Raw genomic sequence first — 26687 nt, forward strand, 5'->3', positions numbered from 1 at the left:
GGGAAGGTCTTCCGCAGGAGCCAGGCCTGAAGCCCCCTTACGAAGCCTTGCTGCAGAGTGCAGGCGTCTCCTGCTGAGCCTGGCAAGAGCTGGTCGCACTCTCCTGTGGCAAGTCAGGTCCAGTACGCTCGTCTGCACGGGCAGGACTGGAGGCTGTTGTCCCAAGAGGGCCACCTCTCCCTCCTGGCTCAGCTGGTGCACATAGAGATTTGCACGGCTCCTGCCACAGACGCGCAGAGATTGAAGCAATGTGGGATGAGGGCCAGGGTGCATACAAGGTGTGAAAAGCAGCAGAGCGGCTGCAACGCTAGTCAGGGTCTCTCCTGGTGCTGGGCTTGTCATGGGGGTGCTGAGGGGATCTGGGCGTTGTGTTGGGGGTTCTGGGCTTGTCGTGGGGGTGGAGAGGGGACGTGGGCCTTGTGTTTGGGGTGCAGGGCCTGTTGTGGGGGTCCTGAGTAGTCAGGGCGTTGTTTTGGGGGTGCTGGGACTTGTTTTGGGAGAGCTAGGCTTGTTTTGGGGTGCTGAGGGGACCTAGGCATTGTTTTGGGAGTGCTGGAGATATCTGGGCCTTGTATTGGGGGTGCTGGACTTTTCATGAGGGTGCTGAGGGGATCTGGGCATTGTGTTGTGGGTACCGGGCTTGTCGTGGTGCTTAGGGGATCTAGGCCTTGTGTTGGGTGTCCTGAGAGTATCGGGGCCTTTTTCTGGGGGTGCTGGGTCTTGTTTTAGGGGTGCTGGTCTTGTCGTTGGGGTGCTGAGGGGATCTGGGCTGTGGTTTTGGGGTGCTGGGCATTGCTTTTGGGGGTGCTGGGCATTGTGTTGGAGGTGCGGGGCTTTTTTGGGGGGTGCGGAGGGGATCTGGGCCTGGTTTTAGGAGCGCTGAGGGTATCTGGGGCTTTTATTGGAAATGCTGGTCTTGTCATGGGGACGTTGAGGGGATTTGGGCCTTGTATTGGGAGTGCTGGGCTTTGTGTTGGGGGTTCTGATGGGATCTGTGTCTTTTTTTGGGGGTGGTGAGGGGATCTGGGCCTTGTGTTAGTAGAGCTGAGGGGATCTTGGCCTTGTTTTGTGAGTGGTGGGTCTTGTTTTGCACGTGCTGAGGCGATCTGGGCATTGTTTTGGGGGTGCTGGGCCTTGCTGTGGGGGTGCTGAGGGGATATGTTGGGGGTGCGGGGCTTGTGTTGTGGGTGCTGAGGAGATCTGGGCATTTTGTAGGGGGGCTGGGCTTATGGTGGTGCTGAGGGGATCTGGGCCTTGTGTTGGGGGTGCTGGGCTTGTTGTACGAGTGCTGAGGGGATCTGGGCCTTGTATTGGGGAGAGCTGGGCTTGTCGTGGGTGTGCTGAGGAGAGCTAGGTGTTGTTTTAGGGGTGCTGGGGCTTGTTTTGGGAGTCCTGAGGGGATCTGGGCCTTGTATTGGGGAGAGCTGGGCTTGTCGTGGGTGTGCTGAGGAGAGCTAGGTGTTGTTTTACGGGTGCTGGGCCTTGTTTTGGGAGTCCTGAGGGGATCTGGGCCTTGTATTGGGGGTGCGGGGCTTGTCATGGGGGTGCTGAACGGGATCTGGGCCTTATGTTTGGGAGTGCTGGGCCTTGTTTTGGGGTGCTGGGCCTTGTTTTTGGAGTTCTGGGCTTTGTTGTGGGGGTGCTGAGGGGATCTGGGCCTTGTGTTGGGCGTTCCTGAGGGGATCTGGGCGTTGTATTGGGGGTCAGGGCGCATACAAGGTGTGAAAAGCAGCAGAGCGGCTGCAACGCTAGTCAGGCTCTCTCCTGGTGCTGGAGACAGTGGGGTGGGGGGACAAGCGGCACGTCCTCGTCCCAGGAGCTGCCCAAGACGTGGGCACTCGTCGTGGCACCAAGGGGAGAAGCCATCTGGCAAGCAGCGCCCAGGAGGCCGTACCGGGGCGGTCCGGCTGGATTTCCTGCCACAGACAGCTCTCGCCACGCCAGCCAGAAACGCAGCAGCCTCCACCGCAGCCTTCTCCATCGCCATTTGTTATTGGAGCGGCTCTTGGAGGGGCAAGGGGGAAAGGATTCCCCACATTTTCACCTTTTGGGGGGGGAGGGTGGCACATTTCCTTTCTGATTTGCAACTATTTCTTTTTTTTTTCTCCCTGTCTTTTGGCAGATGGAGGGTGGTGGTTGCCCATATTTGAGCAGCTTGTGTGCAGGTTTTTAAAATGTATTTCCTGAGGAAGTTTTTTACAGCCTTGAAACTCTGCAGGTTTTTTTCCAGCAGTTTTTTTTTTGGTCTTTTTCTTCTTCCTCCCCCACAAGCAATCACCCATAGGGGTCATTTATTTACTTACACACTGTGGGTTTTATTTATTTACCCATGGGAAGGAGGCTGGGTTGGGGTTTGGCTGTTCTTTGTTTTTCAGCAGCTCCCCCTTTCCCCTCACCCCCCCCCCCCCAGCCATTTCCTTGGGGCGTTCCTGATTAATTTTCACTCGGGGGTTACGGAGTCAGGCGCAGGGGCAGGGGGTGGGATGCCCTCTCCCCCCGAGCAGCTGGTTGTGGCTCCATTACTCCTTTTCTCCGGAGCCCGTTTTCTCTGGGCATTTCCTCACTCCCTGCTGGCCCGGGGAAGCTTCTAGAAGGTGCCGGAGCAACAGCTGCGGTAGGAGCCTCCTGATTGGTGGGTGTGGGAGTGTTAGCTGTGTCCTGATTGGCGGGTTGTGGATGGCAGCGTGGGGCGGGGAGTGAAGCCTTGTCTGTCCCTGCTGAGGGGATCTGGGGGTTGTGGGGGGTGCGGGGGGGATCTGGGGGTTGGGGGCGCTGGGGGTGTTTTGGGGGCAGAGAGGCGGGAGGCAGGGCAAGGGGAGGCCTTGGCTGCAGAGGTCTGCCCCTGCGGCAGGTGCTGGAATGGGGAGGGCACTAGTGTGTGCCTGTGGCCTGGGCAGGTGCCGCAGGAGCGGGGGGAGGCGCAGGCCGGGGCAGAGCAGGATGCAGCCCAGAGGCAGAGAGGTGGGCATGGCCGTGCTGAGCTGCCGAGGCCAAGAGAGGATTGTGGTGGGGGGGTGCTGAGAAGAGGGCAACAGCAATATGTGCACTGCACAGGCAGAGCCGGCTCCGTTGTGCTGACAACCAGGCGGTGTTGGTGAGCGATGAAGGCCATGAGCTGCTGGACTGCCTCCCAAAAGTTGCACACAAAGAGTGGCCGGCGCACGTGAGACATCGCCAGCGCATCGTGCAGAAGCCTCCAGAGGCCCAGAGCGCAAACTGGGCATGAGGTGCAAGCTGCCTCGGCCCTCAGGTGCCCAACGGGACAGGGCCTGCGAGATTGCTGGTGGGGCGCTGCTGGCGCATCGGAGGCTCGAAGGCATCATCTTGGGCTGCTGCAGAAGGGCAGGTGAGAGGCAAGTGGGGGACGGAGCAGGCGCAGAGGCGGCAAGAGGCGGAGAGCAAGGGCTTGCCTGAGAAGAAGCAAGGGGCTGCTGCTCATGCAAAAGAGCCAGCAGCACACTCGTGCTGCACTAGTGCGAGAGCTCTGCCGAGGACAATTTGAGGCAGAGAGAGAGGAAGGAGGAGGCTGGAGGTGAGCAACCACATGCAAGAGTGAGTGCGGCACTGTGCAGCTGGTCGCAGCAAGAAATCGCCGCCACTGCCGGCGCCCACGTGCCTCTGGCGCAGGCAAGGCTTGGCAGAGGAGCTGCCCTCGCTCACTCTGTGTGTGCCTCTTCTTGCAGCAGCCTGTGTGGTGCACAAGGAAGCGGAGGAGGAGTGTGGAGCAAGGCAGGAGGCAGGGTAGGCAGAGGCCTTGGCTGCAGGGCATCAGGCTGTGCGAGAGACCGTGATGCGGGGGGCTCCCTGAATGTGTGCCTGCGGGCCTTGCAGCTGCGGCGTGGCCCTGGGGAGACTGAGGGCAGGATGGAGCCCAGAGGCAGAGAGGTGCTCATGGTGTGGCTGAGGTGCAGAGGCCAAGGAGGGGATGGGTGTTGGGAGTGCTGAAGAGCAGGCAATGGCTTAGGGAGGGCCAGGGTAAATGGAAAGGCTGCCGCAGAGCTGCCCGAAAGGCTGCCTGGTGCTGAGACACAGCCCAGGCGCCCAGTGCAGGTGTGTCTGCAGGGCCCCTCTGTGCGGCAAGGCTGAGTGCCTTTGGGGCCTGCCTGGCACAGGGGTGCCTGCTCAGGGGCAAAAGGGAGCCCTGAGGGAGGGTTGTCACCTGCTTTCTGCCTCCCAGGTGGAGCAAAGAAACATTGGGCAGCATGCGAGTGCCCCCATGCTGCCTATGGAAGATGCCCAGGTAGTGCTGGCTCTTGCCTGGCCAACAGCAGCCCCTGGCAGTGGCTCTGGTGGCTCTCAGCTAGGCAGGAGTGCTGAGGCAGAGGTGTGGTGGCATGCCACTCAGAGGGGAAGGCAGAGCTGTGACTGTGTCGCTGCGTGTGCTGCCAAGGGGCTGTGGGCAAGAGGAGCGGCCACATGCCTCGTGCCTTGTTGTGACCCAGGTGAGCTGCAGCTCCAAGCATCTGCGGAGGCCTCCGGAGGCGTGGACAAGAACAATCGGGAAGCTGCATGAGCCATGGCACACGCAGTGGTGGAGGGCATGCAGGCTGCCTGCCGGGGGGTGAGTAGCCCCATTCAAGAGGCTGCAGCTGAGGCTTTCAAGGAGCCATCGACACAGTCTCTGCACTCCCAAAACAATGCGCAGATCCCCTCAGGATGCCGATAAGCCCAGTACCCCGAACATAACACCCAGAACCCCTCAGCACCCCCAACACACCGCCGAGATCCCCGCTACAAACCCCAGGTCATGCCCAGCACCCCAAATACAAGGCCCAGATGCCCACAGCACCCCCATGACAAGCCCAGCACCCCCAACACAAGGCCCAGATCCGCTCGGAAACCCCAAAACAAACCCCAACACCCCCAACACAACGCCCCGATCTCCTCAGCACCCCCACCACAACGCCCAGATCCCCTCAGCAACCCCAGAACAAGGCCCAGATTCCCTCAGCAAACCCATTACAAGACCAGCTCCCCGGACACAAGGCCCACATCCCCTAAGCACCCCCAAAACAAGGCCCAGCACTCCCAACACAACGCCCCGATCCCCTTCAGTACCTCCAACACAATGCCCAGCTCCCCTCTGCACCCCCAAAACAAGGCTAGCACCCTGCATGACAATCCCAGCACCCCCAAAACAAGCCCATGATCCCCTCAGCACTCCCACAAGCCCAACACAACAAACACACGGCCCAGATCTCCTCTGCACCGCCAACACAAGGCCCAGCACTCCCAAGACAAGGCCCAGACCCCTCAGTACTCCCATGACAAGCCTGACACCCCCACAACAAGACCCAGATCCCCTCTGCACACCCACCACTATCCCAGCACCCCCACCACAAGCCCAGCACCCCAAACACAACGCCCAGATCCCCTCAGCACCTCCACCACAAGCCCAGCACCCCCAACACAATGCCCAGATCCCCTCAGTACCCCCACCACAAGGCCCTGATCCCCTCTGCACTCCCAAAACACATCCAGCACCTCGAAAACAAGCCCCTGAGCCCCTCAGTACCCCCAATACAAGGCCCCGTTCTCCTCAGCACCCCCACCACAACGCCCAGATCCCCTCAGCACCCCCACCACAAGCCCAGCACCCCCAACACAATGCCCAGATCTCCTCTGCACCACGGAAAAAAAGGCCCAGCACCTCGAAAACATGGCCAGATCCCCTCAGCACCCCCACTACAAGCCCCGCATCTCCAAAACAATGCCCGAGATCCCCTCAGCAGCCCCACCACAATGCCCAGATCCCCTCTGCACCCCCAACGCAATGCCCACATGCCCTCAGCACCCCTATCACAAGCCCAGCACCCCCTACAAAATGCCCCGATCCCCTCAGCACCCCCACCACAAGCCCTGCACCCCCAACACAATGCCCCAGCTCCCCTCTGCACTTCCACAAAAAGCCCAGCAGCCTGCATGACAAGCCCAGCACCTCAAAACAAGCCCCATATTCCCTCAGCACCCCCACAAGAAGGTCCAGATCCCCTCAGCACCCCCATGACAAGCCCAGATCCCCTCAGCACCACTATGACAAGTCCAGCACCTCAAAAACAATGCCCAGATCCCCTCGGCACCCCCACAACAAAGCCCAGCACTTCAAAAACAATGCCCAGATCCCCTCAGCACCCCCACCACAAGCCCAGCACCCCCACCACAACGCCCAGATCCCCTCAGCACCCCCACCACAAGCCCAGCACCCCCAACACAATGCCCAGATCTCCTCTGCACCACGGAAAAAAGGCCCAGCACGTCGAAAACAAGGCCAGATCCCCTCAGCACCCCCACTACAAGCCCAGCACCTTGAAAACAACGTCCCGATCCCCTCAGCAACCCCACCACAAGCCCTGCACCCCCAACGCAATGCCCAGATCCCCTCAGTACCCCTACCACAAGCCCAGCACCCCCAACACAATGCCCCGATCCCCTCAGCAACCCGAAAACAAGGCCCAGATCCCCTCAGCACCCCCAAAACAAGGCCCAGCAGCTCCAACACAACGCCCAGCTCCCCTCTGCACTTCTACAAAAAGCCCAGCAGCCTGCATGACAAGCCCAGCACCTCGAAAACAAGCCCAGATCCCCTCAGCAGCCCCACCACAACGCCCAGATCCCATGAGCAACCCCCAACACACAGCCCAGATCCCCTAGGCACTCCCACCACAAGGCCAGCACCTCCAAAACAATGCCCAGATCCCCTCAGCACCCCCACCACAAGTCCAGCACCCCCAACACAATGCCCAGATCCCGTTCAGTACGCTCATGACAAGACTAGCACCCCCAACACAACACCCAGCTCCACTGAGCAGCCCGAAAACAAGCCTAGCACCCCCAACACAACACCCAGATCCCCCAAAACAAGGCCCAGCACCTCCAACACAATGCCCAGCTCCCCTCTGCACCCCCCAAAAAAAGCCCAGCCCCCGCAACACAAGCCCATCACCTCAAAAACAAGCCCAGATCCCCTCAACACTCCCACAAGCTCAACACAACAAACACACAGCCCAGATCCCCTCTGCACACCCATAACAGGCCCAACACCTCCAATACAAGCCCCAGATCCCCTCCGCACTCGCACAACACACCCAGCACCCCTAACACAAGCCCAGATCCCCTCAGCACCACTATGACAAGTCCAGCACCTCAAAAACAATGCCCAGATCCCCTCGGCACCCCCACAACAAAGCCCAGCACTTCAAAAACAATGCCCAGATCCCCTAAGCACCCCCACAACAAAGCCCAGCACCCCAAACACAACGCCCAGATCCCCTCAGCACCCCCACCACAAGCCCTGCACCCCCAACACAACGCCCCGATCCCGTTCAGTACCCTCATGACAAGACCAGAACCCCCAACACAACACTCAGCTCCACTGAGCAGCCCGAAAACAAGCCTAGCACCCCCAACACAACACCCAGATCCCCAAAAACAAGGCCCAGCAGCTCCAACACAACGCCCAGCTCCCCTCTGCACTTCTACAAAAAGCCCAGCAGCCTGCATGACAAGCCCAGCAGCACCTTGAAAACAAGCCCATGATCCCCTCAGCATCCTCCATCACAAGCCCAGCACTCCCAACACAAGCCCCAGACCCCCTCGGCACTCCCCCAAGCCCAACACAACAAACACACCACCCAGATCCCCTCCGCACCCCCAAAACAAGGCCCTGATCCCATCTGCACTACCAAAACAAGGCCCAGCACTCCCACAACAAGCCCAGCACCCCAGTGCAAGACCTAGCTCTCCTCAGCACCCCCACCACAAGCCCAGCACCCCCAACACAACGCCCAGATCCCCTCAGCACCCCCACCACAAGGCCCTGATCCCCTCTGCACTCCCAAAACACATCCAGCACCTCAAAAACAAGCCCCTGATCCCCTCAGTACCCCCAATACAAGGCCCCGATCTCCTGAGCACCCCCACCACAACGCCCAGATCCCCTCAGCACCCCCACCACAAGCCCAGCACCCCCAACACAACGCCCAGATCTCCTCTACACCACGGAAAAAAAGGCCCAGCACCTCGAAAAGAAGCCCAGATCCCCTCAGCACCCCCACTACAAGCCCCGCACCTCCAAAACAATGCCCCGATCACCTCAGCAGCCCCACCACAACGCCCAGATCCCCTCTGCACCCCCAACGCAATGCCCAGATCCCCTCAGCACCACTATGACAAGTCCAGCACCCCCAACACAAGGCCCAGATCCCCTAAGCACCCCCACAACAAAGCCCAGCACCCCAAACACAACGCCCAGATCCCCTCCGCACCCCCACCACAAGCCCAGCACCCCTAACACAATGCCCAGATCTCCTCTGCTCCACGGAAAAAAGGCCCAGCACGTCGAAAACAAGGCCAGATCCCCTCAGCACCCCCACTACAAGCCCAGCACCTCGAAAACAACGTCCCGATCCCCTCAGCAACCCCACCACAAGCCCTGCACCCCCAACGCAATGCCCAGATCCCCTCAGCACCCCTACCACAAGCCCAGCACCCCCAACACAACGCCCCGATCCCCTCAGCAACCCCAAAACAAGGCCCAGATCCCCTCAGCATCACCAAAACAAAGCGCAGCATCTCCAATACAAGGCCCAGATCCAATTAGCACTCCAACAAGCCCAACACAACAAACGGCCCAGCTCCCCTCAGAACCACCAACACAAGCCCAGCACTCCCAAAACAAGGCCCAGACCGCTCAGTACCCCCATGACAAGCCCAACACCTCCAAAACAATGCCCAGATACCCTCCGCACCCCCATCAAAACAAGGCACAGTACCCCCAATACAATACCCAGATCCCCTTAGCTCCCCCATCACAAGCCCAGCATCTCCAAAACAACGCCCACATCCCCTCAGCACCCCCACAACAAGCCCAACACCTCCAAAAGAAACCCCAGATCCCCTCTGCAACCCCACCACAAGCCCAGATCTCCCAACACAAGCCCCAGATCCCCTCAGCACCCCCAAAAACAAGGTCCAGATCCCCCAACACAATGCCCAGACCCCCTCAAAACCACCACTACAAGCCCAGCACCTCGAAAACAAGCCCCTGATCCCCTCAGCACTCCCATGACAAGCCGAGAACGCCCAACACAATGCCCAGAAAGCCTCAGCACCCCGACCACAAGCCCAGCATCTCCAAAACAAGGCCAAGATCTCCTCTGCATCACGGAAAAAAGGCCCAGCACCCCAAAAACAAGCCCAGATCCCCTCAGCACCCCGACAACAAAGCCCAGCACCTAAAAAACAATGCCCAGATCCCCTCAGCATCCCCACCAAAAGCCCTGCACCCCCAACACAATGCCCAGATCCCCTCTGCAACCCCACCACAAGCCCAGCACCCACAACACAACGCCTAGCTGCCCTCAGCACACCCACGACAAGCGCAGAACTCCCAGCACAACGCCCAGATCCCCACTGCAACCCCACCACAAGCCCAGCATCCCCACCACAACGCCCAGATCCCCTCAGCATCCCCACGACAAGCCCAGCACCTCAAAAACAATGCCCAGATCCCCTCTGCAACCCCACCACAAGCCCAGCACCCCCAACACAATGCCCAGATCCCCTCTGCACCCCCACAACAAAGCCCGGCACCCCCAACACAATGCCCAGCTCCCCTCAGGACCCCCAAAACACGGCCAGCACCCGCAACACAAGCCCAGCACCTCGAAAACAATCCCAGATCCCCTCAGCACCCCCACAACAAGGCCCAGATCCCCTCTGCACCCCCACAATAAGGCCCGCACCCGCAACACAAGCCCAGAACCTCGAAAACAATCCCCAGATCCCCTCTGCACCCCCACAACAAGGCCCAGATCCCCTAGGCACTCCCACACGCCCAACACAACAAAAACACGGCCTAAATCACCTCAGCATCCCCACCACAAGCCCAGCACTCCCGCAACAAGCCCAGCACCCCCAGTGCAAGACCTAGCTCTCCTCAGCACCCCCACCACAAGCCCAGCACCCCCAACACAAAGCCCAGATCCCCTCAGCACCCCCACCACAAGGCCCTGATCCCCTCTGCACTCCCAAAACACATCCAGCACCTCGAAAACAAGCCCCTGATCCCCTCAGTACCCCCAATACAAGGCCCCGATCTCCTCAGCACCCCCAACACAACGCCCAGATCCCCTCTGCACCCCCACCACAACGCCCAGATCCCCTCAGCATCCCCACCACAAGGCCCTGATCCCCTCAGCCCCCCGACCACAAACCCAGCACCCCCAACACAATGCCCAGATTTCCTCTGCACCATGGAAAAAAGGCCCAGCACCTCAAAAACAAAGCCCAGATCCCGTCAGCACCCCTACGACAAGCCCAGCACCCCCAATACAATGCCCCAGATCCCCTCAGCAACCCCAAAACAAGGCCCACATCCCCTCAGCAAACCCATTACAAGACCAGCTCCCCCGAAACAAGGCCCACATCCCCTCAGCACCCCCAAAACAAGGCCCAACAACTTCAACACAACGCCCAGCTCCCCTCTGCACTTCCACAAAAAGCCCAGCAGCCTGCATGACAAGCCCAGCACCTCGAAAACAAGCCCCATATTCCCTCAGCACTCCCACAAGAAGGTCCAGATCCCCTCAGCACCCCCATGACAAGCCCAGATCCCCTCTGCACTCCCACAAGCCCAACACAACAAACACACAGCCCAGATCCCCTCTGCACACCCATAACAGGCCCAACACCTCCAGTACAAGCCCCAGATCCCCTCCGCACTCGCACAACACGCCCAGCACCCCTAACACAAGCCCAGATCCCCTCAGCACCACTATGACAAGTCCAGCACCCCCAACACAACGCCCAGATCCCCTCTGCACCACTAGGACAAGTCCAGCACCCCCAACACAAGGCCCAGATCCCCTCTGCACCCCCACCACAAGCCCAGCACCCCCAACACAACGCCCCGATCCCGTTCAGTACCCTCATGACAAGACCAGCACCCCCAACACAACACCCAGATCCCCCAAAACTAGGCCCAGCACCTCCAACACATTGCCCAGCTCCCCTCTGCACCCCCAAAACAAGGCTAGCACCCTGCATGACAAGCCCAGCACCTCGAAAACAAGCACAGATTCCCCTCAGCACCTCCACGACAAGCCCAGCACCCCCACCACAAGCCCCAGACCCCCTCGGCACTCCCCCAAGCCCAACACAACAAACACACAGCCCAGATCTCCTCTTCACCCCCAACGCAAGGCCCGGATCAGTACTCCCCGATCAGCGATCAGTACTCCCAAGACAAGGCCCAGACCCCTCAGTACCCCCATGACAAGCCCGACACCCCCACAACAAGACTCAGATCTGCTCTGCACACCCACCACTAGCCCAGCACTCCCACAACAAGCCCAGCACCCCCAGTGCAAGACCTAGCTCTCCTCAGCACCCCCACCACAAGCCCACCACCCCCAACACAATGCCCAGATCTCCTCTGCACCACGGAAAAAAGGCCCAGCACGTCGAAAACAAGGCCAGATCCCCTCAGCACCCCCACTACAAGCCCAGCACCTCGAAAACAACGTCCCGATCCCCTCAGCAACCCCACCACAAGCCCTGCACCCCCAACGCAATGCCCAGATCCCCTCAGCACCCCCACCACAAGCCCAGCACTCCCAACACAAGCCCCAGACCCCCTCGGCACTCCCCCAAGCCCAACACAACAAACACACCACCCAGATCCTCTCCGCACCGCCAACACAAGGCCCTGATCCCCTCTGCACTCCGAAAACAAGGCCTAGCAGCCCTAAAAAAAAACCTAGCTTTCCTCAGCACACCCACGACAAGCCCAGCTCTCCCAAATACAAGGCCCAAATCCCCTCAGCACCCTCCATGACAAGCCCAGCACTCCCAACACAATGTCCAGATCCCCTCAGCACTCCCACAAGCTCAACACAACAAACACACCGCCCAGATCCCCTCGACCAGCCCCAACACAAGGCCCAGCACTCCCAAGACAAGGCCCAGACCCCTCAGTACCCCTATGACAAGCCCAACACCTCCAACACCATGCCCAGATCCCCTCAGCACCCCCACAACAAGCCCCAGATCCCCTCCGCACTCGCATAACACACCCAGCACGCCCAACACAAGGCCCAGATCCCCTCTGCACCCCCACAACAAAGCCCAGCACCTCAGAAACAATGCCCAGATCCACTCAGCACCCCCACAACAAAGCCCAGCACCCCGAACACAACGCCCAGATCCAATCAGCACCCCCACCACAAGCCCAGCACCCCCAACACAATGCCCCGATCCCCTTCAGTACCCTCATGACAAGACCAGCACCCCCAACACAACGCTCAGCTCCACTGAGCAGCCTGAAAACAAGCCTAGCACCCCCAACACAACACCCAGATCCCCCGACACAAGGCCCAGCACCTCCAACACAATGCCCAGCTCCCCTCTGCACCCCCAAAACAAGGCTAGCACCCTGCATGACAAGCCCAGCACCCCCAAAACAAGCCAATGATCCCCTCAGCACTCCCACAAGCCCAACACAACAAACACACGGCCCAGATCTCCTCTGCACCCCCAACGCAAGGCCCAGTACTCCCAAGACAAGGCCCAGACCCCTCAGTACCCCCATGACAAGCCCGACACCCCCACAACAAGACCCAGATCCCCTCTGCACACCCACCACTAGCCCAGCACTCCCACAACAAGCCCAGCACCCCCAGTGCAAGACCTAGCTCTCCTCAGCACCCCCACCACAAGCCCAGCACCCCCACCACAATGCCCCGATCCCCTCAGCAACCCGAAAACAAGGCCGACATCCCCTCAGCAAACCCATTACAAGACCAGCTCCCCCGACACAAGGCCCACATCCCCTCAGCACCCCCACAAAAAGCCCAGATCCCCTGCAAAACAAGCCCAGCACCTCGAAAACAAGCCCCATATTCCCTCAGCACCCCCACAACAAAGCCCAGAGCCCCTCTGCACCCCCAAAACAAGGCCAGCACCCCCAAAACAAGGACAGCACGTCGAAAACAAGCCCCAGATCCCCTCAGGACCCCCACAACAAGGCCCAGATCCCGTCAGCACCACCGACACATAGCCCAGATCCCCTAGGCACTCCCACACGCCCAACACACCAAAAACACAGCCTAAATCACCTCAGCATCCCCACCACAAGCCCAGCACTCCAAAAACAACGCGCAGCACCCCCAACACAACGCTCGGATACCCTCAGCACCCCCACAACAAGCCCAACACCCCCAACACAACGCCCAGATCCCGTTCAGTACCCTCATGACAAGACTAGCACCCCCAACACAACACCCAGCTCCACTGAGCAGCCCGAAAACAAGCCTAGCACCCCCAACACAACACCCAGATCCCCCAAAACTAGGCCCAGCACCTCCAACACAATGCCCAGCTCCCCTCTGCACCCCCAAAACAAGCCCAGCACCCGCAACACAAGCCCAACACCTCAAAAACAAGCCCAGATCCCTTCTGCTCTCCCACAAGCTCAACACAACAAACACACAGCCCAGATCCCCTCTGCACACCCATAACAGGCCCAACACCTCCAATACAAGCCCCAGATCCCCTCCGCACTGGCACAACACGCCCAGCACCCCCAACACAACGCCCCGATCCCCTCAGCAACCCCAAAACAAGGCCCAGATCCCCTCTGCAAACCCATTACAAGACCAGCTCCCCCGACACAAGGCCCACATCCCATCAGTAGCCCGACCACAAGCCCAGCACCCCCAACACAACACCAGGATCCCCTCTGCACACCCACCACTAGCCCAGCACTCCCGCAACAAGCCCAGCACCCCCAGTGCAAGACCTAGCTCCCCTCAGCACTCCCACCACAAGCCCAGCACCCCCAACACAACGCCCAGATCCCTCCCCTCAGCACTCCCACCACAAGGCCCTGATCCCCTCTGCACTCCCAAAACACATCCAGCACCTCGAAAACAAGCCCCTGATCCCCTCAGTACCCCCAATACAAGGCCCCGATCTCCTCAGCACCCCCACCACAACGCCCAGATCCCCTCAGCACCCCTACCACAAGCCCAGCACCCCCAACACAATGCCCCGATCCCCTCTGCAACCCCACAACAAGGCCCAGATCCCCTCAGCACCCCCAAAACAAGGCCCAGCAACTCCAACACCACGCCCAGCTCCCCTCTGCACTTCCACAAAAAGCCCAGCAGCCTGCATGACAAGCCCAGCACCATGAAAACAAGCCCCATATTCCCTCAGCACCCCCACAAGAAGGTCCGGATCCCCTCAGCACCCCCATAACAAGCCTAGATCCCCTCTACACTCCCACAAGCCCAACACAACAAACACACAGCCCAGATCCCCTCTGCACCCCCATAAGAAGCCCAGCATCTCCACCACAATGTCCAGATCCCGTCAGCACGTCCACGACAAGCCCAGCGCACCCCTAACACAAGCCCCAGATCCCCTCCGCACTCGCACAACACGCCCAGCACCCCCAACACAAGGACCAGATCCCCTCAGCACCACTATGACAAGTCCAGCAGCCACAACACAAGGCCCAGATCCCCTCACCACCCCGAACACAATGCCCAGCACCCCCACCACAACGCCCAGATCCCCTCTGCACCCCCACCACAAGCCCAGCACCTCCACCACAAGGCCAGCACCCCCACCACAACGCCCAGATCCCCTCAGCACCCCCACCACAAGTCCAGCACCCCAAAAACAATGCCCCGATCCCATTCAGTACCCTCATGACAAGCCCAGCACCCCCAACACAACACCCAGCTCCACTGAGCAGCCCGAAAACAAGCCCCGCACCCCCAACACAACACCCAAATCCCCCAAAACAAGGCCCAGCACCTCCAACACAATGCCCAGCTCCCCTCTGCACCCCCAAAAAAAGGCTAGCACCCTGCATGACAAGCCCAGCACCTCGAAAACAAGCCGAGATCCCCTCAGCACCCCCACCACAAGCCCAGCGCACCCAACACAAGCCCCAGATCCCCTCCGCACTCGCACAACACGCCCAGCACCCCCAACACAAGGCCCTGATCCCCTCAGCACCCTGCATCACAAGCCCAGCACCCCAAAAACAAGCCCCAGTTCCCCTCAGCACTCCCACACGCCCCACACAACAAACACACGGCCCAGATCCCCTCCGCACCCCCAAAACAAGGCCCTGATCTCATCTGCACTCCCAAAACAAGGCCCAGCACTCCCACAACAAGCCCAGCACCCTCAGTGCAAGACCTAGCTCTCCTCAGCACCCCCACCACAAGCCCAGCACCCCCAACACAACGCCCAGATCCCCTCAGCACCCCCACCACAAGGCCCTGATCCCCTCTGCACTCCCAAAACACATCCAGCACCTCGAAAACAAGCCCCTGATCCCCTCAGTACCCGCAATACAAGGCCCCGATCTCCTCAGCACCCCCAACACAAAGCCCAGATCCCCTCTGCACCCCCACCATAAGCCCAGCACCCCCAACACAATGCCCAGATTTCCTCTGCACCACGGAAAAAAGGCCCAGTACCTCGAAAAGAAGCCCAGATCCCCTCAGCACCCCCACTACAAGCCCCGCACCTCCAAAACAACGCCCCGATCACCTCAGCACGCCCACCACAAGCCCTGCACCCCCAACGCAATGCCCAGATCCCCTCAACACCCCTACCACAAGTCCAGCACCCCCAACACAATGCCCAGATCTCCTCAGCAACCCCAAAACAGGGCCTAGATCCCCTCAGCAAACCCGTTACAAGACCAGCTCCCCCAACACAAGGCCCACATCCCCTCAGCACTCCCAAAACAACGCCCAGCAACTCCAACACAACGCCCAGCTCCCCTCTGCACTTCCACAAAAAGCCCAGCAGCCTGCATGACAAGCCCAGCACCATGAAAACAAGCCCCATATTCCCTCAGCACCCCCACAAGAAGGTCCGGATCCCCTCAGCACCCCCATGACAAGCCCAGATCCCCTCTGCACTCCCACAAGCCCAACACAACAAACACACAGCCCAGATCCCCTCTGCACCCCCATAACAAGCCCAGCACCCCCAACACAATGCCCCGATCCCCTCAGCAACCCCAAAACAAGGCCCAGATCCCCTCAGCAAACCCATTACAAGACCAGCTCCCCCGAAACAAGGCCCACATCCCCTCAGCACCCCGAAGACAAGGCCCAGCACTCCCCAGACAAGGCCCAGACCCCTCAGTACCCCTACGACAAGCCCAGCACCTCCACCACAATGCCCAGATCCCGTCAGCACGTCCACCACAAGCCCAGCGCACCCAACACAAGGCCCAGATCCCCTCAGCATCCTCCATCACAAGCCCAGCACCCCAAAAACAAGCCCCAGATCCCCTCAGCACTCCCACACGCCCCACACAACAAACACACGGCCCAGATCCCCTCCGCACCCCCAAAACAAGGCCCTGATCCCATCTGCACTCCCACAACAAGCCCAGCACCCCCAGTGCAAGACCTAGCTCTCCTCAGCACCCTCACCACAAGCCCAGCACCCCCAACACAACGCCCAGATCCCCTCAGCACCCCCACCACAAGGCCCTGATCCCCTCTGCACTCCCAAAACACATCCAGCACCTCGAAAACAAGCCCCTGATCCCCTCAGTACCCCCAATACAAGGCCCCGATCTCCTCAGCACCCCCAACACAAAGCCCAGATCCCCTCAGCACCCCCACTACAAGCCCCGCACCTCCAAAACAACGCCCCGATCACCTCAGCAGCCGCACCACAAGCCCTGCACCCCCAACGCAATGCCCAGATCCCCTCAGCACCCCTACCACAAGTCCAGCACCCCCAACACAATGCCCCAGATCCCCTCAGCAACCCCAAAACAAGGCCCACATCCCCTCAGCAAACCCCTTACAAGAAGACCTCCCCCGACACAAGGCCCACATCCCCTCAGCACCCCCAAAACAAGGCCCAGCAACTCCAACACAACGCCCAGCTCCCCTCTGCACTTCCACAAAAAGCCCAGCAGCCTGCATGACAAGCCCAGCACCTCAAAACAAGCCCCATATTCCCTCAGCACCTCAAAAACAATGCCCAGATCCCCTCAGCACCCCCACAACAAAGCCCAGCACCCCAAACACAACGCCCAGATCCCCTCAGCACCCCCACCACAAGCCCAGCACCCCCAACACAACACTCATCTCCAGTGAGCAGCCCGAAAACAAGCCTAGCACCCCCAACACAACACCCAGATCCCCCGACACAAGGCCCAGCACCTCCAACACAATGCCCAGCTCCCCTCTGCACCCCCAAAACAAGGCTAGCACCCTGCATGACAAGCCCAGCACCTCGAAAACAAGCCCAGATCCCCTCAGCACCCCCACCACAAGCCCAGCACCCCCAAAACAAGCCAATGATCCCCTCAGCACTCCCACAAGCCCAACACAACAAACACACGGCCCAGATCTCCTCTGCACCGCCAACACAAGGCCCAGCACTCCCAAGACAAGGCCCAGACCCCTCAGTACTCCCATGACAAGCCTGACACCCCCACAACAAGACCCAGATCCCCTCTGCACACCCACCACTAGCCCAGCACTCCCACAACAAGCCCAGCACCCCCAGTGCAAGACCTAGCTCTCCTCAGCACCCGCACCACAAGCCCAGCACCCCCAACACAACGCCCAGATCCCCTCAGCACCCCCACCACAAGGCCCTGATCCCCTCTGCACTCCCAAAACACATCCAGCACCTCGAAAACAAGCCCCATATTCCCTCAACACCCCCACAAGAAGGTCCGGATCCCCTCAGCACCCCCATGACAAGCTCAGATCCCCTCTGCACTTCCACAAGCCGAACACAACAAACACACAGCCCAGATCTCCTCTTCACTCCCAACACAAGGCCCAGTACTCCCAAGACAAGGCCCAGACCCCTCAGTACCCCCATGACAAGCCCGACACCCCCACAACAAGACCCAGATCCCCTCTGCACTCCCACAAGCCCAACACAACAAACACAATGCCCAGATTTCCTCTGCACCACGGAAAAAAGGCCCAGCACCTCGAAAACATGGCCAGATCCCCTCAGCACCCCCACTACAAGCCCAGCACCTCCAAAACAACGCCCCGATCCCCTCAGCAGCCCCACCACAAGCCCTGCACCCCCAACGCAACGCCCAGATCCCCTCAGCACCCCCACAACAAGGCCCAGATCCCCTCTGCACTCCCAAAGCACATCCAGCACCTCCAAAACATGCCCCATATCCCCTCAGTACCCCCAACACAATGCCCCGATCCCCTCAGCAACCCCAAAACAAGGCCCAGATCCCCTCAGCAAACCCATTACAAGACCAACTCCCCCGAAACAAGGCCCACATCCCCTCAGCACCCCCAACACAAGGCCCAGCACTCCCCAGACAAGCCCTCAGTACCCCTACGACAAGCCCAGCACCTCCACCACAATGCCCAGATCCCATCAGCACGTCCACCACAAGCCCAGCGCACCCAACACAAGGCCCAGATCCCCTCAGCATCCTCCATCACAAGCCCAGCACCCCAAAAACAAGCCCCAGATCCCCTCAGCACTCCCACACGCCCCACACAACAAACACACGGCCCAGATCCCCTCCACACCCCCAACACAACGCCCTGATCCCATCTGCACTCCCAAAACAAGGCCCAGCACCCCCAGTGCAAGACCTAGCTCTCCTCAGCACCCCCACCACAAGCCCAGCACCCCCAACACAACGCCCAGATCCCCTCAGCACCCCCACCACAAGGCCCTGATCCCCTCTGCACTCCCAAAACACATCCAGCACCTCGAAAACAAGCCCCTGATCCCCTCAGTACCCCCAATACAAGGCCCCAATCTCCTCAGCACCCCCAACACAAAGCCCAGATCCCCTCAGCACCCCCACTACAAGCCCCGCACCTCCAAAACAACGCCCCGATCACCTAAGCAGCCACACCACAAGCCCTGCACCCCCAACGCAATGCCCAGATCCCCTCAGCACCCCTACCACAAGTCCAGCACCCCCAACACAATGCCCAGATTTCCTCTGCCCCACGGAAAAAAGGCCCAGTACCTCGAAAACAAAGTCCAGATCCCCACAGCACCCCTACCACAAGCCCAGCACCCCCAACACAATGCCCCAGATCCCCTCAGCAACCCCAAAACAAGGCCCAGATCCCCTCAGCAAACCCCTTACAAGACCAGCTCCCCCAACACAAGGCCCACATCCCCTCAGCACCCCCAAAACAAGGCCCAGCAACTCCAACACAACACCCAGCTCCCCTCTGCACTTCCACAAAAAGCCCAGCAGCCTGCATGACAAGCCCAGCACCTCAAAACAAGCCCCATATTCCCTCAGCACCCCCACAAGAAGGTCCAGATCCCCTCAGCACCCCCATGACAAGCCCAGCACCCCCAACACAACGCCCAGATCCCCTTCAGTACCCTCATGACAAGACCAGCACCCCCAACACAACACTCATCTCCAGTGAGCAGCCCGAAAACAAGCCTAGCACCCCCAACACAACACCCAGATCCCCCGACACAAGGCCCAGCACCTCCAACACAATGCCCAGCTCCCCTCTGCACCCCCAAAACAAGTCTAGCACCCTGCAGGACAAGCCCAGCACCTCGAAAACAAGTCCAGATCCCCTCAGCACCCCCACCACAAGCCCAGCACCCCCAAAACAAGCCAATGATCCCCTCAGCACTCCCACAAGCCCAACACAACAAACACACGGCCCAGATCTCCTCTGCACCCCCAACACAAGGCCCAGCACTCCCAAGACAAGGCCCAGACCCCTCAGTACCCCCATGACAAGCCCGACACCCCCACAACAAGACCCAGATCCCCTCTGCACACCCACCACTAGCCCAGCACTCCCACAACAAGCCCAGCACCCCCAACACAACGCCCAGATCCCCTCAGCATCCCCACCACAAGGCCCTGATCCCCTCAGCCCCCCGACCACAAACCCAGCACCCCCAACACAATGCCCAGATTTCCTCTGCACCATGGAAAAAAGGCCCAGCACCTCAAAAACAAAGCCCAGATCCCGTCAGCACCCCTACGACAAGCCCAGCACCCCCAATACAATGCCCCAGATCCCCTCAGCAACCCCAAAACAAGGCCCACATCCCCTCAGCAAACCCCTTACAAGACCAGCTCCCCCGAAACAAGGCCCACATCCCCTCAGCACCCCCAAAACAAGGCCCAACAACTTCAACACAACGCCCAGCTCCCCTCTGCACTTCCACAAAAAGCCCAGCAGCCTGCATGACAAGCCCAGCACCTCGAAAACAAGCCCCATATTCCCTCAGCACTCCCACAAGAAGGTCCAGATCCCCTGCAAAACAAGCCCAGCACCTCGAAAACAAGCCCCATATTCCCTCAGCACCCCCACAACAAAGCCCAGAGCCCCTCTGCACCCCCAAAACAAGGCCAGCACCCCCAAAACAAGGACAGCACGTCGAAAACAAGCCCCAGATCCCCTCAGGACCCCCACAACAAGGCCCAGATCCCGTCAGCACCACCGACACATAGCCCAGATCCCCTAGGCACTCCCACACGCCCAACACACCAAAAACACAGCCTAAATCACCTCAGCATCCCCACCACAAGCCCAGCACTCCAAAAACAACGCGCAGCACCCCCAACACAACGCTCGGATACCCTCAGCACCCCCACAACAAGCCCAACACCCCCAACACAACGCCCAGATCCCGTTCAGTACCCTCATGACAAGACTAGCACCCCCAACACAACACCCAGCTCCACTGAGCAGCCCGAAAACAAGCCTAGCACCCCCAACACAACACCCAGATCCCCCAAAACTAGGCCCAGCACCTCCAACACAATGCCCAGCTCCCCTCTGCACCCCCAAAACAAGCCCAGCACCCGCAACACAAGCCCAACACCTCAAAAACAAGCCCAGATCCCTTCTGCTCTCCCACAAGCTCAACACAACAAACACACAGCCCAGATCCCCTCTGCACACCCATAACAGGCCCAACACCTCCAATACAAGCCCCAGATCCCCTCCGCACTGGCACAACACGCCCAGCACCCCCAACACAACGCCCCGATCCCCTCAGCAACCCCAAAACAAGGCCCAGATCCCCTCTGCAAACCCATTACAAGACCAGCTCCCCCGACACAAGGCCCACATCCCATCAGTAGCCCGACCACAAGCCCAGCACCCCCAACACAACACCAGGATCCCCTCTGCACACCCACCACTAGCCCAGCACTCCCGCAACAAGCCCAGCACCCCCAGTGCAAGACCTAGCTCCCCTCAGCACTCCCACCACAAGCCCAGCACCCCCAACACAACGCCCAGATCCCTCCCCTCAGCACTCCCACCACAAGGCCCTGATCCCCTCTGCACTCCCAAAACACATCCAGCACCTCGAAAACAAGCCCCTGATCCCCTCAGTACCCGCAATACAAGGCCCCGATCTCCTCAGCACCCCCACCACAACGCCCAGATCCCCTCAGCACCCCTACCACAAGCCCAGCACCCCCAACACAATGCCCCGATCCCCTCTGCAACCCCACAACAAGGCCCAGATCCCCTCAGCACCCCCAAAACAAGGCCCAGCAACTCCAACACCACGCCCAGCTCCCCTCTGCACTTCCACAAAAAGCCCAGCAGCCTGCATGACAAGCCCAGCACCATGAAAACAAGCCCCATATTCCCTCAGCACCCCCACAAGAAGGTCCGGATCCCCTCAGCACCCCCATAACAAGCCTAGATCCCCTCTACACTCCCACAAGCCCAACACAACAAACACACAGCCCAGATCCCCTCTGCACCCCCATAAGAAGCCCAGCATCTCCACCACAATGTCCAGATCCCGTCAGCACGTCCACGACAAGCCCAGCGCACCCCTAACACAAGCCCCAGATCCCCTCCGCACTCGCACAACACGCCCAGCACCCCCAACACAAGGACCAGATCCCCTCAGCACCACTATGACAAGTCCAGCAGCCACAACACAAGGCCCAGATCCCCTCACCACCCCGAACACAATGCCCAGCACCCCCACCACAACGCCCAGATCCCCTCTGCACCCCCACCACAAGCCCAGCACCTCCACCACAAGGCCAGCACCCCCACCACAACGCCCAGCTCCACTGAGCAGCCCGAAAACAAGCCCCGCACCCCCAACACAACACCCAAATCCCCCAAAACAAGGCCCAGCACCTCCAACACAATGCCCAGCTCCCCTCTGCACCCCCAAAAAAAGGCTAGCACCCTGCATGACAAGCCCAGCACCTCGAAAACAAGCCGAGATCCCCTCAGCACCCCCACCACAAGCCCAGCGCACCCAACACAAGCCCCAGATCCCCTCCGCACTCGCACAACACGCCCAGCACCCCCAACACAAGGCCCTGATCCCCTCAGCACCCTGCATCACAAGCCCAGCACCCCAAAAACAAGCCCCAGTTCCCCTCAGCACTCCCACACGCCCCACACAACAAACACACGGCCCAGATCCCCTCCGCACCCCCAAAACAAGGCCCTGATCTCATCTGCACTCCCAAAACAAGGCCCAGCACTCCCACAACAAGCCCAGCACCCTCAGTGCAAGACCTAGCTCTCCTCAGCACCCCCACCACAAGCCCAGCACCCCCAACACAACGCCCAGATCCCCTCAGCACCCCCACCACAAGGCCCTGATCCCCTCTGCACTCCCAAAACACATCCAGCACCTCGAAAACAAGCCCCTGATCCCCTCAGTACCCGCAATACAAGGCCCCGATCTCCTCAGCACCCCCAACACAAAGCCCAGATCCCCTCTGCACCCCCACCATAAGCCCAGCACCCCCAACACAATGCCCAGATTTCCTCTGCACCACGGAAAAAAGGCCCAGTACCTCGAAAAGAAGCCCAGATCCCCTCAGCACCCCCACTACAAGCCCCGCACCTCCAAAACAACGCCCCGATCACCTCAGCACGCCCACCACAAGCCCTGCACCCCCAACGCAATGCCCAGATCCCCTCAACACCCCTACCACAAGTCCAGCACCCCCAACACAATGCCCAGATCTCCTCAGCAACCCCAAAACAGGGCCTAGATCCCCTCAGCAAACCCGTTACAAGACCAGCTCCCCCAACACAAGGCCCACATCCCCTCAGCACTCCCAAAACAACGCCCAGCAACTCCAACACAACGCCCAGCTCCCCTCTGCACTTCCACAAAAAGCCCAGCAGCCTGCATGACAAGCCCAGCACCATGAAAACAAGCCCCATATTCCCTCAGCACCCCCACAAGAAGGTCCGGATCCCCTCAGCACCCCCATGACAAGCCCAGATCCCCTCTGCACTCCCACAAGCCCAACACAACAAACACACAGCCCAGATCCCCTCTGCACCCCCATAAGAAGCCCAGCATCTCCACCACAATGTCCAGATCCCGTCAGCACGTCCACGACAAGCCCAGCGCACCCCTAACACAAGCCCCAGATCCCCTCCGCACTCGCACAACACGCCCAGCACCCCCAACACAAGGACCAGATCCCCTCAGCACCACTATGACAAGTCCAGCAGCCACAACACAAGGCCCAGATCCCCTCACCACCCCGAACACAATGCCCAGCACCCCCACCACAACGCCCAGATCCCCTCTGCACCCCCACCACAAGCCCAGCACCTCCACCACAAGGCCAGCACCCCCACCACAACGCCCAGATCCCCTCAGCACCCCCACCACAAGTCCAGCACCCCAAAAACAATGCCCCGATCCCATTCAGTACCCTCATGACAAGCCCAGCACCCCCAACACAACACCCAGCTCCACTGAGCAGCCCGAAAACAAGCCCCGCACCCCCAACACAACACCCAAATCCCCCAAAACAAGGCCCAGCACCTCCAACACAATGCCCAGCTCCCCTCTGCACCCCCAAAAAAAGGCTAGCACCCTGCATGACAAGCCCAGCACCTCGAAAACAAGCCGAGATCCCCTCAGCACCCCCACCACAAGCCCAGCGCACCCAACACAAGCCCCAGATCCCCTCCGCACTCGCACAACACGCCCAGCACCCCCAACACAAGGCCCTGATCCCCTCAGCACCCTGCATCACAAGCCCAGCACCCCAAAAACAAGCCCCAGTTCCCCTCAGCACTCCCACACGCCCCACACAACAAACACACGGCCCAGATCCCCTCCGCACCCCCAAAACAAGGCCCTGATCTCATCTGCACTCCCAAAACAAGGCCCAGCACTCCCACAACAAGCCCAGCACCCTCAGTGCAAGACCTAGCTCTCCTCAGCACCCCCACCACAAGCCCAGCACCCCCAACACAACGCCCAGATCCCCTCAGCACCCCCACCACAAGGCCCTGATCCCCTCTGCACTCCCAAAACACATCCAGCACCTCGAAAACAAGCCCCTGATCCCCTCAGTACCCGCAATACAAGGCCCCGATCTCCTCAGCACCCCCAACACAAAGCCCAGATCCCCTCTGCACCCCCACCATAAGCCCAGCACCCCCAACACAATGCCCAGATTTCCTCTGCACCACGGAAAAAAGGCCCAGTACCTCGAAAAGAAGCCCAGATCCCCTCAGCACCCCCACTACAAGCCCCGCACCTCCAAAACAACGCCCCGATCACCTCAGCACGCCCACCACAAGCCCTGCACCCCCAACGCAATGCCCAGATCCCCTCAACACCCCTACCACAAGTCCAGCACCCCCAACACAATGCCCAGATCTCCTCAGCAACCCCAAAACAGGGCCTAGATCCCCTCAGCAAACCCGTTACAAGACCAGCTCCCCCAACACAAGGCCCACATCCCCTCAGCACTCCCAAAACAACGCCCAGCAACTCCAACACAACGCCCAGCTCCCCTCTGCACTTCCACAAAAAGCCCAGCAGCCTGCATGACAAGCCCAGCACCATGAAAACAAGCCCCATATTCCCTCAGCACCCCCACAAGAAGGTCCGGATCCCCTCAGCACCCCCATGACAAGCCCAGATCCCCTCTGCACTCCCACAAGCCCAACACAACAAACACACAGCCCAGATCCCCTCTGCACCCCCATAACAAGCCCAGCACCCCCAACACAATGCCCCGATCCCCTCAGAAACCCCAAAACAAGGCCCAGATCCCCTCAGCAAACCCATTACAAGACCAGCTCCCCCGAAACAAGGCCCACATCCCCTCAGCACCCCGAAGACAAGGCCCAGCACTCCCCAGACAAGGCCCAGACCCCTCAGTACCCCTACGACAAGCCCAGCACCTCCACCACAATGCCCAGATCCCGTCAGCACGTCCACCACAAGCCCAGCGCACCCAACACAAGGCCCAGATCCCCTCAGCATCCTCCATCACAAGCCCAGCACCCCAAAAACAAGCCCCAGATCCCCTCAGCACTCCCACACGCCCCACACAACAAACACACGGCCCAGATCCCCTCCGCACCCCCAAAACAAGGCCCTGATCCCATCTGCACTCCCACAACAAGCCCAGCACCCCCAGTGCAAGACCTAGCTCTCCTCAGCACCCTCACCACAAGCCCAGCACCCCCAACACAACGCCCAGATCCCCTCAGCACCCCCAACACAAGGCCCTGATCCCCTCTGCACTCCCAAAACACATCCAGCACCTCGAAAACAAGCCCCTGATCCCCTCAGTACCCCCAATACAAGGCCCCGATCTCCTCAGCACCCCCAACACAAAGCCCAGATCCCCTCAGCACCCCCACTACAAGCCCCGCACCTCCAAAACAACGCCCCGATCACCTCAGCAGCCGCACCACAAGCCCTGCACCCCCAACGCAATGCCCAGATCCCCTCAGCACCCCTACCACAAGTCCAGCACCCCCAACACAATGCCCCAGATCCCCTCAGCAACCCCAAAACAAGGCCCACATCCCCTCAGCAAACCCCTTACAAGAAGACCTCCCCCGACACAAGGCCCACATCCCCTCAGCACCCCCAAAACAAGGCCCAGCAACTCCAACACAACGCCCAGCTCCCCTCTGCACTTCCACAAAAAGCCCAGCAGCCTGCATGACAAGCCCAGCACCTCAAAACAAGCCCCATATTCCCTCAGCACCTCAAAAACAATGCCCAGATCCCCTCAGCACCCCCACAACAAAGCCCAGCACCCCAAACACAACGCCCAGATCCCCTCAGCACCCCCACCACAAGCCCAGCACCCCCAACACAACACTCATCTCCAGTGAGCAGCCCGAAAACAAGCCTAGCACCCCCAACACAACACCCAGATCCCCCGACACAAGGCCCAGCACCTCCAACACAATGCCCAGCTCCCCTCTGCACCCCCAAAACAAGGCTAGCACCCTGCATGACAAGCCCAGCACCTCGAAAACAAGCCCAGATCCCCTCAGCACCCCCACCACAAGCCCAGCACCCCCAAAACAAGCCAATGATCCCCTCAGCACTCCCACAAGCCCAACACAACAAACACACGGCCCAGATCTCCTCTGCACCGCCAACACAAGGCCCAGCACTCCCAAGACAAGGCCCAGACCCCTCAGTACTCCCATGACAAGCCTGACACCCCCACAACAAGACCCAGATCCCCTCTGCACACCCACCACTAGCCCAGCACTCCCACAACAAGCCCAGCACCCCCAGTGCAAGACCTAGCTCTCCTCAGCACCCGCACCACAAGCCCAGCACCCCCAACACAACGCCCAGATCCCCTCAGCACCCCCACCACAAGGCCCTGATCCCCTCTGCACTCCCAAAACACATCCAGC

The 26687-nt window shown here is 60.1% G+C and overlaps 1 protein-coding gene across 1 annotated transcript in view; it reads left to right on the forward strand.

The window, feature by feature from the left end:
* Positions 1-3222: 3222 nt before the first annotated feature.
* Positions 3223-26687, forward strand: part of LOC138066514 (otoferlin-like) — a 117035-nt gene continuing 93570 nt past the window's right edge. The window contains 2 exon segments of the mRNA XM_068936381.1: positions 3223-3346; positions 3684-3741. Coding sequence (XP_068792482.1) covers positions 3223-3346; positions 3684-3741 — 182 coding nt within the window.

This window comes from Struthio camelus, chromosome 3 (genome assembly GCF_040807025.1).
Source record: "Struthio camelus isolate bStrCam1 chromosome 3, bStrCam1.hap1, whole genome shotgun sequence".
NCBI lineage: Eukaryota > Metazoa > Chordata > Aves > Struthioniformes > Struthionidae > Struthio > Struthio camelus.